Source organism: Emydura macquarii, unplaced genomic scaffold (assembly GCF_026122565.2).
Source record: "Emydura macquarii macquarii isolate MOO-44397 ecotype Brisbane River unplaced genomic scaffold, CSIRO-AGI_Emac_v2 contig_3603, whole genome shotgun sequence".
Lineage (NCBI taxonomy): Eukaryota > Metazoa > Chordata > Testudines > Chelidae > Emydura > Emydura macquarii.
This window is the reverse complement of record NW_027133740.1, coordinates 9,332,092-9,345,717: the sequence shown is the minus strand read 5'-3', so window position 1 is coordinate 9,345,717 and position 13,626 is coordinate 9,332,092. Positions and strand designations below refer to the sequence as shown.

The following is a 13,626-nucleotide window of genomic DNA, read 5'->3' as shown; positions in this document are numbered from 1 at the left end:
TGTTTCTTGCAAATCTGGTGTAATCTTTAATATCAGCTACCTATAGCAAACTAATCATATCTATACAAGAAAAGTTTCATCTGTTTACTCACTGTACTTTCCTCTAATTGTGGAACATGCATGAAAAGTAAAGTGTATAGTTACGTTTATTCTCTGTCAGAATTGGTGGTGGGAGCCATTTAGCTGCTTTGACACTATCAGTATGAGATTGGTAGGCAGCTTGATTGTAGTGGTTACTCTTTTAAAAATGCCAGTTGCTTTACATAATGCATATATATATATATATATCTAACTAAACTGATACCAAACAATGCCATCCCCTGTGCATGTGGATTAGGGAGCATCCTTGGGCCCTTAATTTTGAAATTTTTCTCCATTGTAACGTGGCAATAAATATTCCTCAGCACATTCATCACTGTGTGAGGTTCCCATGCACCATTTAAACCCATTAAGTCTTGCAGTGAGGGCCAAGCACTATTTAACTCTTTCTTAGCGTTCTCGTTGAGGTCAGTGGAGTAACTCTAGATTTACACTGGCATAACTGAGAGCAGAATCTGGCCCACTGTTTCACAGCCTTGAGTCAGTGAGGGCTTTGAATGAATACAGACTTGAGGATTTGGCCCTTAATGCAAGACTAAAGTAGTTCAAAGGGCCTCACATGGGCCGATTATATGGGGCTTGATTCTCCCATTTAATTCCCATTTAATTGCTGTGGGCAAAGTGGGTGCTGCTTCCTTTCAAAGAACAAAGCTAGTTACGGACACTTTTCCCTTCCTGAAATGATGTTGGCTGCCTTTGGTTCATCTGTAACTATGCCTTACATTTTATTCATCAAGAGCGTGCAGTGTTCTGACAAGCTGCCTGGAGTGGAATTTGCTAGAATGCCAGAGGGGACTTTCCCAACTAATGACATTGTATTCGTCACTTGCTGGTCCTCGGGTCCCCTGCCAAAGCAATGAACTCTTTAAGGACTGCTTCTCCTGTTTTCATTTCAAACAGGAACATCCAGTAAGCTGCTTGGGCCCAGTGCTTTAATTCTTTTGCGGTCACCAGTAAATTGCATCTGCTTCTCTGCTATCCCTATAAATCATATTTTCATTTAGACAAATTCTTCCTTGATAAAGAACGTTAACATCTCTTTAACTAAATTTGTTGATTCATATTAACTTATGTTGTCACTTTTTACCTCCTACGTTTTTGTTGCATGGATATAAATGGTGTTTTCCATTTTCTTCTTCTTCTTTTAGATTTTTCTTGACAACGGGAAAATCCAGCTAACCTCTATCCTTTCATTCTTCCTTACCTCTAGATTTTTTTTTGTTTTTGGCTCCCAGTTTTTGCACGTGCCCTGGCATTCATTTAGATCATCTCCACAGTTCATCAACTGCTTAATGCTGGGTCAGGATTCTGTGCAGCACCTCCCATTGCTCACAACAATGATCAAATCAAAAGGATCACTGCTGCCAGAGGGTTGACATATGTTGCATTACAGATGGTTTAATATGGAATAAGTCTGATTGTTAAAGAAGATTTTTATTACAAGAAATGGCACAATAGTTTTTCTATTGGGGTCAGGAGCATATGAGAGAGATTTTACAAAGAACTGCAGTCTAAATGCAACAGTCTCTAGCCATGTGGCTTGCTGAAGAAATTGTGAAATGAAACCACTCTGTCCTATGTGCTTTCTCTTTGTGACCCTACAGTTACTATCATAGTCAATGTCAGAATAATTGAAATCCTTTATGATTAATGTTCTGGTCATTTTACAAAGCCTTTATTACATGCACATTTCCTATTATGCCTGCTCATCTATCAATAGACCTCTGTGACATTTCTAATCCAGCCGAGGGTAACGCTCTCATTACTTTGATAAACTCCCTTACTACAGGGTTTCCTAGGATAGGACCCAATACTGCACCATTAAAACCAATGAGAGTTTTGCCACTGACTTCCTTGCAGGCAGGACCAGAATTAATTTTTGTGGCCGTGTTAGTTTTTATTTTGAGAAAATAAATAAAGACCAGTCTTCTTTTCCTAATTTTTCTTTTTGCCAACAGCTGTTTGTGAAATTTCTGCACTCCTTTGCATCACTTACTGTTTCATTATCTAGATTAAACTCAATCACGTTCTGTTTGATATTAGCTAGCTTTCTTTTTCTCCTGCAAATATGCAATAATTTTCTCTCTCTAAGCAAACTACATTTAAGTTTTTTTGTGGGCAAGGATTTTGTGTATACCTTACATATGTAATACTGTTAGCATATTTTGGATGCTACTGCAATACAAATAGCGGTAATAGAATATTCTAGCCATGAATGTCGGTTAGCAATAAATATATGTATTTATAGGCATTTCTATAGCATGCATCACCGTAATATAATCTGAGTACTAAATTTGCAGCTTTTTTATTTAACTTGGTGTTTCAACCTCCATTAACTACAATTTATAAACATGTTAATAAAAATAAATACTACTAATACATCCAGGGATTTTGCAATTCTCTGTTATACTCCCCAGGTTCATAGCAGAACAGGAAGTTGATCTAAAAGATGTTTTGAAGGGTCTTGGAATCACAGAAATATTCAGCAGAAATGCTGATCTCACTGCAATGTCTGGTAAGAGCCTTTTGTTTCCAGTCTTTTACAATACAGAATGAAGTCTCAACATTGAGAGAGAACCAAAAAGGGCTGCTAAATTTTTGCCAATAAGATAGTACTAGGATTTTGTGATCCTGCAGAATTCTTGCAGTATCTGACAGTATGCTTTTATCATTAGGATTGTGAACTTTCCAAGAGCAGTTTTAAAAATGGTGAAGCTTGTAAAGTAATAAATATCTGTGGGTTTTACCTTTGCTTAAGAACCCTTACCCTAGTGTTTTGTAATTAACGATGCTTCTATTGCTCTGGTAAAGAGAAAAAGGTATTATGCGAAAGGTGGAAGCCTCTGGCACAATGAACAATGTTGAAACTTATTATAAAACAATACACACGACTTGAGTGGTTCAGTGGACTTGGTTTTTTATCTCATAGCTTGGATTCAAACAACAAGTGAGTTGTCATCTCTTACCTCAGGGGCCATTTGTCCACAGCATTAAGCTATCGTGCAGTTAATCTTCTGTTCAAGAGAAGCACTGCAAAGGAAAAGGTTTTAAGATTAAGGCACATAGGCACAAATAACTACGTCCACTGCATTTCTGTTCAAGCCAGTTGTCAGCGCTTCACTTTCATAACTACCTAAAGCCATTACATTTAGAAATTCATTTCAAACAGAGCCAGCAAAAAGAGTTGAATTTGGAGGCATGAAGTAGATTTTAAGGCAGAATCTTACAATACAGAGTGAGCACGTCACTCCAACAGGGGTTTCTAGAGGCATAGTTATCCTGTTTTCTATAGGAGAATGGGCCAGGTCAAGCCCCTACTGCACACTTTTCCAGTTACTCAAGACTAGAGGAGATTGTGAGGAACTTCACTGTGACCTGACTATCACTGCATTCACAAGGATGCAAAGTGCGAAGACAGACATGAAATTTGCTAACAAGGATAAGCTTACTAGAAGGAATAATTCCTGGACTCCTAAACTGGGATTTTCAAAGGAGCCTACGGAAGCTTGATGCCAAATTCCACTTGGTTTCCATGGGATTTGGGCTTCTAACTGTTTTAGCTCCTTTAAAAATCCCAGCCTAAATTAACTAGCCACTGGGAAAAATGACCAGAACATCATAGTGGACAATTCAGTTAAAACCCCCATTCAATATTGAGAGGTCATAAAGGCAAATCAAATAGGGTGCATAAACAGGAGAGAAAATACTGATGATACAGTAATGTCATTATACAAATCATGCTTTTTTAAATAGTCAATTCTGGTCTCTCAATCTCAGAAATATAGCAGAAAGAGAAAGGAGCCAGAGACTGGGTGACAAATTATTATTATTCTCTATGGAGAGAAATTGAAAAGACTGGGATTGTTTTATTTAGAGAAGAGATTAATATAATGGGATGTGGTAGAGGCAAATAAAATGATGAACGGTATAGGGAAGGGAAAACTGTAACTAGGTATAACTCTTCTCACAGTACAAGAACAAAGGGACAGCCAGTGAGTGGAGCTGAAAGGCAACAAATTTAAAACTAATATAAATAAATACTTTTCTTTTAATGCAAAATTCATCCCCGGAGCTCATTGCCATTGGCATATCATTGAGGTCAAGCGCTTAGGATTCAAAAATGGAATAGATGTTTATGTGCTGTGGCGAGGGAGGCCTGTTCTGCCCCTCCGTGGGTCCTGCACCCTTTTCGGCTAAGCTGGTGGTATGGCTGGGTGGGATCGGGGGGGCCCGGTCCCATCCTCTATCCCGGGCCCCAACTCAGGGACCCTGTAAGAAATAGCCTCAAACAGCTTAGTCTATGAGAGTTACTGCCTTCCCTGGGTCGCCTGTCCTTGGCCCCACTGCTTGTAGTCCGCTTAAGGAACTGGGACAAGGGTTCCCTTCCTCGCCGTGGGTCTCTGTTTGGATAAGGTCACCCCACCTTAACTCCGTTACTCAGTTGTCTGGGCAGCCGGGTCCTCCTTCAGGCCTCTGTGCCTATGATCCTTGGCCCTGCCCAGGCGGACTTCTCCTTAACTCTGGCACCTTTTGTGTTGTGGTAGTAACCACAATTGCTCCAAGCTCTGGCACTGCGCTGCTCCTCCTCTTAACTCCCTTTCAGCTGCCTCTATCTGCCTGACAGGGAGGCTTTTAACTGCTGGGGCAAGCTCCTTAATTGGCCTCAGCTGACCTAATTGCCTTGGAGTAACCCCAGCTGAATCACCCAGGGAACAAAGATTTGTTGATCCTGGGGCTAGTGTGTGTGTGTGTGTGTGTGTGTGTGTGTGTGTGTGTGTGTGTGTGTGTACGTACACTCTCCAATAGCCATCAGGTCTGGCCCTGTCACAGTAGATAATGAAAAGTATCCACAGTTAGGCATAAAACCTCATGCTTCAGGGTATAAGCCAGATACTAACTGACATGGGTTAGGAAGAAACTTATTCTGTGAGGAAGTTAGTCCATAGTTATGAGATTCCCTGCACCTTCCTCTGAAGCATCCAACCCTGGTTTATTGTTAAAAGCAGCATGCACTAGACAAGATGGACCCTTGACCCAATCCCCTGTGTCAGTTCCTATGCTGTATAATCTCTATTCTCTGGGCAGCACTTTTAAGGTCCAGATCCTGCTATCACTTGCAACCAGGCACGTTATAATAGGACTACACCCTGCAGTAAGTGTTATTACTATTAACAAGTGTTCTCAAGATCAGGCCCTACCTGCCCAACACCCATTAAGGATACAATGATAGGGCCCAGTCCTGCAAGGTGCTGAGCACCCTCAGCAGCCACAGACTTCATTGGATACTAAAGTTGCTCAGAACTAGGCACGATCAAGAGTTTTGGATTTAAAAAATAAATTTTGCCACTGGTTTTCAAAGGAGAAGGATCAAACCCTTGATATTTCAATTAGCATCTTCACTAAGGCAAGATTCAGTGGGCATTTCTTAATTTGTCTTTGTCAGCCATTAAGCATGACAAGGTGAGTGAGTTATTACCTTTTATTGGACCAACTTTCAAGCTTACACAGGTAGTACCTCACTCGTCTTGTCTCTATAATATCCTGGGATCAGCATGCAACACTCCCTATAGCTATCACGCGTAAGCATTCCTTGAGTTTTAAGACAACAATGAGCATGTCAATGGTATTTTTCTTACTCAAAGAGTTTCTCTTTGTAAATACATTGGTCACCTCAAGTATTTAATCAAACTGTGAAATGATCCTCAACTAGGATATCAGAAATTACACTATCTGGAATGAAAAGGTACAGGCTAGGCCAACCAGTTTATAGAAGGAAACTGTTATAATAGTGGTTTGTAAAAGAGAGACTTCTACCTAGGTAGATAATTAGAAGTATTCATCAGAATATTTCCATTATACTTTACCAACTGTTTTTGCATATATAGCACTTACTGCTGAGAATTTACTTGTGCCATATGACAGAGTGGGAGTAGCTTAACACTGGCTCAGCACTCTCAACTTCCTAAGGGTCTCCACGTGGGCTGAACAGGGAAATAATTAATTCTGATTAGGGTGATTAACCAGTCAGTAAGGGGATTCAGCTACTGACTGTTAAATGGACAACAGGGAGGGAGGGGGGAAAGGCCTGGATGAGAAGGCAAAGAAGCTCAGAGAGATGAGACTTTTCTGCCCCCCACCCACTTTGTGTCTCAGGGGTATGCTGAAGCTTGGGAATAGGTATATGGCAATAGGAGATGAAGCTGCATGAGACGTTGTAAATAAAATGAACTTTGCTGAACTTTATGTAAGGGTGTGTGAAGACTGCTTGCAAAGAGAAATCTAGAGTGAAGGAGCACGCCCTGCGACATGCCAAAACACTGAAGTTCATTCTGTAGAAAATTCATTTTATATAAATCTGAATACTTTCCTATGAGTGGTAGCTTTACATGAAGGCTAGATTTCACCACTTGCCCTCTGGATTAGCGGTGCAAATAAGCCATGTAAGACAAACAAATGGTAAAGTGCAAAAAGTAATGTTTACACGTGAACACATCACATTATATTTTTGAGATGATCTTTCTACTAATAGCTGTTATGTGGATACCAAAAGAAGTGAGATTTGTGCTTAGTCCATAAAATAAGCAGATGCTTTGTGGCAGATGTGCAAAAAACATACAGTGGAGGCTTTCTCCCTGCTTTCAGGACAAAAGCAGCATTTCTGAAAGCTTTAGAACAGAAGCCTAAAGTTTGTACAGTACTTAACAGTCTCCTGTATGTCTGACCACATATGGTCCCATAGGAAAGCAGTTGGGGCTTTTAATGAAGAGGTGCTGAGTAGCTGAACTGTGAACGCTAGTTCATTTCAGAGCCAACATAGCTTATCTTAAGTTAGTGAGACCTACTGGGTCACATGATAGACAGGGCTCAGTTTCTCTCAGTTGTTTACATTAGCATTGGAACCATTATCTTTTGTTATGAGAGAGAGTTGACGTAAATGAAGATCAAATACAAGAATATTCCCACAGGCTTTTCTTATGGTGATGATTCAGTGTGTTCAATTAATGATCTGATAGCAAGTATTGTGTACTAAGGTCTATGTCATGGAAGGCTTCGGAAATAAGAGAAGGTTATTGAATTGATTGGCTTCTTAGGTTAGATTGTGCAAGCTGATTTATCTCCCTGTTATGAATATTCTGTTTCTTTCCTGTCTCTCAATTTTGTTCTCTTAAGTCAATGTGAATATGAGATTTCATAGTGCATGCACTTGTGTGAATATATGTACAATCAGTGTAGAATTAATCCAATGTGTATATACAACTTCTGTAATACATTGTATTGCTGGAATGTGGTGGAAAAAATGGTTAAAGATAGTATTACCTAGAAGTGTAAGAGCCTGCTGCCTGGTGCTTATAGGGTCTGGTCCTGCTGCCACTGAGGTCGATGGCAAACATCCCAATGACTTCAGTAGGAACAGAATCAGATCCATATTGAATTGCTGGAACGGGGAGAGAGCAAACGAGAGAGAAAGCAAGAGCCCATTTCCACTGAGGTCAGTTACAAAAATCCCACTGGCATCACTAGGTAATAAGCTGAACCTTCGGTGATCACTGGTGGCAATTATATTGCAATACAATCTGACATTTAATTTTTAAAGTCAGGATAGAGAGAAAATATTCATGAAAAATTTGGGATTGACTGTGCAGGAGTTATGTAGCATCTTTCAGGACTAGTCCCAAATGAAGAAACAAATAACTACTCTCTGCTTGTAATCCTGTCCCCTCCAACTCTTGGTCTGCACTCTGCCTTGTCTAGTTACTTTAAGCTCTTCGGGCTATGGACTGTCTCCTATTCTGGGCTTTTATGGCATCTAGCACAACGAAGGCTCGGTTTCAGTCTGAGTCCTTAGGTGCTACTGTAATACAAATAATAGTTAAACAAGGAAAAGGCTGTTTAAAACCAAGATGGGGGAGGAAGCCATCGCAGTTGAATCTGTGATTGTTCTTCCCCACCAGGTATTGGAGGTGGATAATGAAGCTTTTTAAAAGCTTCACTTTTTACTAACCCACTTTAAAATATCTCCTTTATTTTCTTCCACTCCCCCCAGATAACAAAGAGCTGTACCTTGCGAAAGCAATTCACAAGTCGTTCCTAGAAGTTAATGAAGAAGGCTCCGAAGCTGCTGTTGCCTCAGGTACCTGACTCTGAAAACCTGAACTAAATTATAAGTCTGGCTATCCTATATTAATTAATATTTTTAAATGCCTTGGTGCAGAGCCAAAAAGCTGAGCACAATACATCACGAGGACACAGCATGGCAAGTATCCTGCCTTCCCAGAGATAATGCTGGAAACTGAAAATGCCAGCATTTTCTTAATATGAGTGTGTCATAAACAGTGTCTCAAGTGCTCCGTGGAAAATTTTGCTCCTTTCTCCCATTTCCTTTCTAATGAGAGGTGGGAGGGTACATGCTACATTTTTGAGGATAGGTTTTCTTTCTGGGACTTGAATCTTGGCAATTTGGAACGGTTGTGGTTATTTTTTCCCCTCGTGTGATTTGCTAATTGAGAAGGACTGTGTGTTTTCTCCAAAGTGATTACAACTAGCTCAGAGAAGAACTTTGCATTTTAATAAGCACATAAACAGGGATATGAGCTGGGATGCAATAACTGGAAAGGGTAGCTTGCTAGCAGTGATGGTTCAAGGGCCAAATAATCAAAGTACTTGGTTGTCACAGGCAAGTTTTGACTCGCCCTCTTTCAAATGGTACTTTATTTTCCAGCTTTCATTATTCTGTGACTTTTCTCCATAAAAGCAGCACCCTTGGTAGTGAATCCCAGTGACTCTTTTGAGCTTGGCATTTAACATTTATATGGGCAGAGATTATTGGCATGCATGGGTTTTTTATTGCCAATGCAGTAAAAATGAAAAAGTTAATAAAAACACTTGGAAGTAATAAAGCCCTGGCGAAAACCTTAGATTTCCAAATACAATAAAATACCTAAGGGCCAAGTACGCCCGTCTCCTCATATATTTTGCTTTTAACTCGATTCTTTAAGATACAGGAAACAACAGAGGGGCTAATTTAAAAATTGTCAGGTCACCACACACCCTTAACTCTTCTTCTAACCCAAGCCTTTTCTACACTAGCGCTTATGCTGGTAAAACTGTTGTCATTTAGGGGTGTGAAATAAACACCCCCATGAGCAATATAAGTTTTGCCAGCATAAGCCCACGAGTGGCCTGAGCTGTGTTGGTGGGAGAGGTCTCCTGCCAACATAGCTACCGCTGCTCCTTTAGGTGGTTTTATTGTGTCAGCTAGAGAGCTCTCTCCTGTCGAAATAATGCAGCTATACAAACGCTTTTCCAGCGCCACAGCTGTACTTATACTGCTGCACCGCTGTAAGTTTTAAGTGTGGACTAGCCCTAATAAGGAGTTACTGTGAGGACCAGAGGCAGGCTTAGAGCTCCGTCTAGCACACCTTCATTACCCAGAGATTCTGCCTTTTTGTAAGTTATAAGCTATTCCATCCGCCACTGCCCGTTGTTAATCATTCTCGGAGCATAAAGAGACGTAATTACTTTGGAAGTCTGTTTCATTTTAGATTAGATTGTTCATGCTATTTCTTAGTGACAGTGCAGCCATGTAGGCTTTAATTTCTATTCATGGGCTTTACAAGTATTACTCGTGAAGAACTTAACATGCTGTATAGAAGGAGAATATGGAGAAAGATAAAGTAATATCTAACAAGCTGCTTGTGTTTGTTCTCCGCCCTTTAGGAATGATTGCCATTAGTAGAATGGCAGTGCTGTACCCCCAGGTTATAGTCGATCATCCATTTTTCTTTCTGGTCAGGAACAGGAGAACAGGTAAGTGGATGCTGTTTCTGAGCTGCTTTTTCATTGTTTGCAGTGAATCCCCATCAGACCCCTGCAGCGGAGGCTTCTGTTTTGGATCAATAAACTGGTCTCATAGTGTGGTGTGGTTTTTTTGGGTTTTTTTTTTTTTTTTTTTTTTCCCCCCTTTACTTTCTGCTCCGCAAAGCTTTATGTTGAGGGATTTTTTTAAACTAATCTCTCACAACAAACATTCCTTTAACACTCCTCCCAACCTCACCTCCGCATAGGAATAGCCTGAAAAATATTATTGCTCCTTTTTGGTAAGTGATCGTAGAGAAAATTCACCACTTTACTGAGGGTTGAGGCGAAATTGTCACTGTAATCTTAAATTGTAGCTTTACATCTGACTTCATCAAGGGGCAACAGTCCTGACTCCCCTTACGCAGTCAGCATTCTTGGAATACTTGCCCCAGTACCCAGTAATTTCCAGAATGGACAGATATTGCAGTTATGAATAATTCTCTGGTGCCACTGGTATATTCTGTGGCAGGCAAGCACAAGAACAGCACTCCCTAGCAATATGGGCTCCGATGAAGCAATGTATTCGTTTTGTATTTGTAATTCGTTCTTGATAATGTCATGAATGTTATTGGTTAACAAATAGCATGCAACTATGTGACCACACAGGAGCTGGAGCTGTCTATTAGGACATCTCACCTAGTATGGAGCAAAATTCAGTAGCTTGAGTTCATCAGGGTTTACTGCATTTGAGATCGGTCTGGCCCATTATGTGCAAGATATGCTTTATTATTATTTAACATTCATAATATAGTAGTGCCTACTGTTGGGGCCTCATTGTGCGAGGTGCTGTACAAACATGAACAGTCTTTGTCATAAACCTTGCACTTGATGCAAGCCTCTGGAGTGTGTTGATGTGTATTGTCAGGGCAGTGGAGAAGTTTTCATTGCTTCTGCCTGTGCTGTACCTGTTCTTAGTACAAACAGAGGAACATATTCTCCAAGGCTATGAATCCATCACCTCTCATGGATACTGAACTCATATGTGTGTGTACGTGCACACGAAGTTTATAAACATTGCACCGTATAAAATCCGTATCTTTATCAGATGATGAATAAATCCCCAATAACTTCAAATCATGGAGAATGTTTTAGAAATGTGTCCTTTTGAGTGGTTCTGATTTGTGTGTTCTCTCATTTGGTTCAGGTACTATCTTGTTCATGGGGAGAGTCATGCACCCAGAAGCAATGAATACAAGTGGGCATGACTTTGAAGAACTTTAACTAATAACACCACACACTAAAAAGGAGGAAATAAGCACACTAAGTTTGCAATTGATATATTTAAGTTTTGCAGTGTTTTACAATGTACCTTAAGACACGGTTTAAAGTACTTCCATATTTAACATGGTAAAAGTTACAAGCCACGTTTATGGAGGAAAGCTTTCAGTATTAAAATAAGGCTCTGTTACTGTCATTGTGATTGCTGTGCCAGTCCTTAAAATAAAATTGTATACATGTCACAGCTGTGTTTCTTATTTTAGTGAATTGTAATGCAAAAGTTGGTTGATTTGTAAGTACTGTATTTGTTACACCTCAAAGCTAACATGATCAGTAAAACTGGACTAGAATGTCTACAGTTTTAAACAATACCAGTGGCAAAACTTGATAAATTATTCACCCAGTTCTATTAATTATTTGAAAAATTTAGTGTCTCTTGAAATTTTTTCAAACAGATTGTGATATCTTGTAATTCATTCATTATTTGAATGCTCTTATGCAAATCTTTTTAACTCCTTGGATTGATTGTGAACTGTTCTGAAAGTATGTGGTATTCACTGTGCTGCTTCGTTGTGATTGTTCAGATAAGACTTGTGGGTTGAAATCCTGGCCCCCTTGATGTCAGTAATAAAACTCCCACTGACTTCAATGGGGCCAGGATTTCATGCATGGAGACTTTTATTCAGTTGGGCTACTGTGCCAGCCCTTCTTCCATGGAGACTTCGACATGTAAATTTAAAATGCTGTTTTTGTGAATACTCCTGCATGTGACTTTGAAATTCACTTTCCACGAATGCTGATGCCAGTAAAAATCAATCGCATGAATGTTTGTGAATAGTGAGCACAGAACACGTGTGCACATAGCTGAATTGAAATCATTTAGATAGTCACATAAATATTTGTGGACATTTCCCCTCTCATCTTCCTTCCCTACCCTTATTTGCCTGGATCTATTAACTAATTCTAGCTCTACAGCTCTCTCATGGTAGTGAACAACAAGGGCACGTCTACAAAAAAAGGCTCTTTCACATAATCCTAAAATGTGTGAAAATGATGTTCAGTTCATGAAATAAATATCTAATGAAATGTAATCCTCTTTCTTCCTAAACTTCTTATTGAGAATAAAGTGCCAGATGGAATAGAATGATACATGCAACTATCTAAATATTAGGTGGGATAATAGATGCCACCCCCACTCACAGGAGGAAGGAGGAAGCCCCCGCCAGTGCCAGACACTGACATATAATTATCACTTCCCACTTTGTGCAAAATATGAAATTAACTATAATTACTAACAAAGGTGAAAAGGAAAAGGAGAGAAGGTGGGAGGGCTGGATTTCAATCTATGGCAAAAAATACAATCTGCGGATAATAATTGGTGTGGTTCCTTCTTCCAGTCAACAGGAGTTTTGCTTTTGAATTCATTGAGAGCAAGATAAGGCATAATTTCTGGAAAAGTTATTGTCTGAGCCTTAGGTAGAATCACTCATAGGGCTTCTTGGTATGTTTTCAGTTTAAACCAAGCCCTCACAGCCCTCACATTTTTATGATTAATTTCTTTCTTCCAGATAATTTGGCTCATGATGGTTTTTAGCTTTGTGAAATTGGCCCTTTTAAAGAACCAAGTGTGTATATATATATATAATATACTTGGTCTGGACTTGATTCTGTTTGCACATTATAAATGTGATCAAGTCATGATCACTTAAGCTACCATTAATTTTTAGTTCTATGATCAGTTCCTCTTTATCTGTCAAGATGAAAGCAAATATAGAATTTCCTCATGTTGGATGCAACACTTTTTGAGTTAGGAAATTGTCATCTATGATATTTAGAAACTCCAAGGGTATTTTAGTACTGGCTCCATAAAACCTCCAGCATATGTCACTCAAATTGAAGTCCCCCATAATCACTCAGCTTTTTTTCCTACACTTTATCGGTAGATGCATAAGGAGCCAGTCCTCCTTTTCCCCAGTATAGTATGGTGGTCTGTAATACTCCATCTCTGCTTTATCTGTTAGGACGTTGGTCCATAAGAATTCAGAATAATTTTCATTTTTATGTATGTTATGCTTTTTTCATATAACAAAAAAATAAGATAATTGTACCTTTTGTTGGTGACTAAGAAGAGACTGCTTTAAAAAGATAGCTTTCCAGGCTAATGGCCAAATCCAGCTCTGGTGTAAGTAGACACAACTCCAGTGACATCAGTGTCTGGATAACAACTGAATTTTGCCCTAGATGTACACCTCTACCATTTACAGGAAAGTACTTGTTATTTTTTTGAAAATTATTGTAATGCAAATTTATGCATGCTACAGATGTGCAAAGTAAATATGATCTTTTTGTTACTGAGCCTGTGGCAGACAAGAAAATGGCTAATAGTTTGTATCTCAAAGGCTGTGGTTAACGTTTGGCACGTCAAGGTATTTTTATCAAAAATCTGAAATA

At 39.4% G+C, this 13,626-nt stretch overlaps 1 protein-coding gene across 3 annotated transcripts in view; it reads left to right on the top strand.

Moving 5' to 3' along the window:
• The window catches only part of SERPINI1 (serpin family I member 1), a 66,606-nt gene extending 54,340 nt beyond the window's left edge, over positions 1–12,266 (top strand). For all 3 annotated transcript variants that reach the window (XM_067536658.1, XM_067536660.1, XM_067536659.1), the window contains 4 exons: positions 2,517–2,614; positions 8,144–8,230; positions 9,817–9,906; positions 11,102–12,266. In XM_067536658.1, coding sequence (XP_067392759.1) covers positions 2,517–2,614; positions 8,144–8,230; positions 9,817–9,906; positions 11,102–11,178 — 352 coding nt within the window. In that variant the 3' untranslated portion in view covers positions 11,179–12,266. The remainder of the gene's footprint in view (positions 1–2,516; positions 2,615–8,143; positions 8,231–9,816; positions 9,907–11,101) is intronic.
• The last annotated feature ends 1,360 nt before the right edge of the window (positions 12,267–13,626 follow it).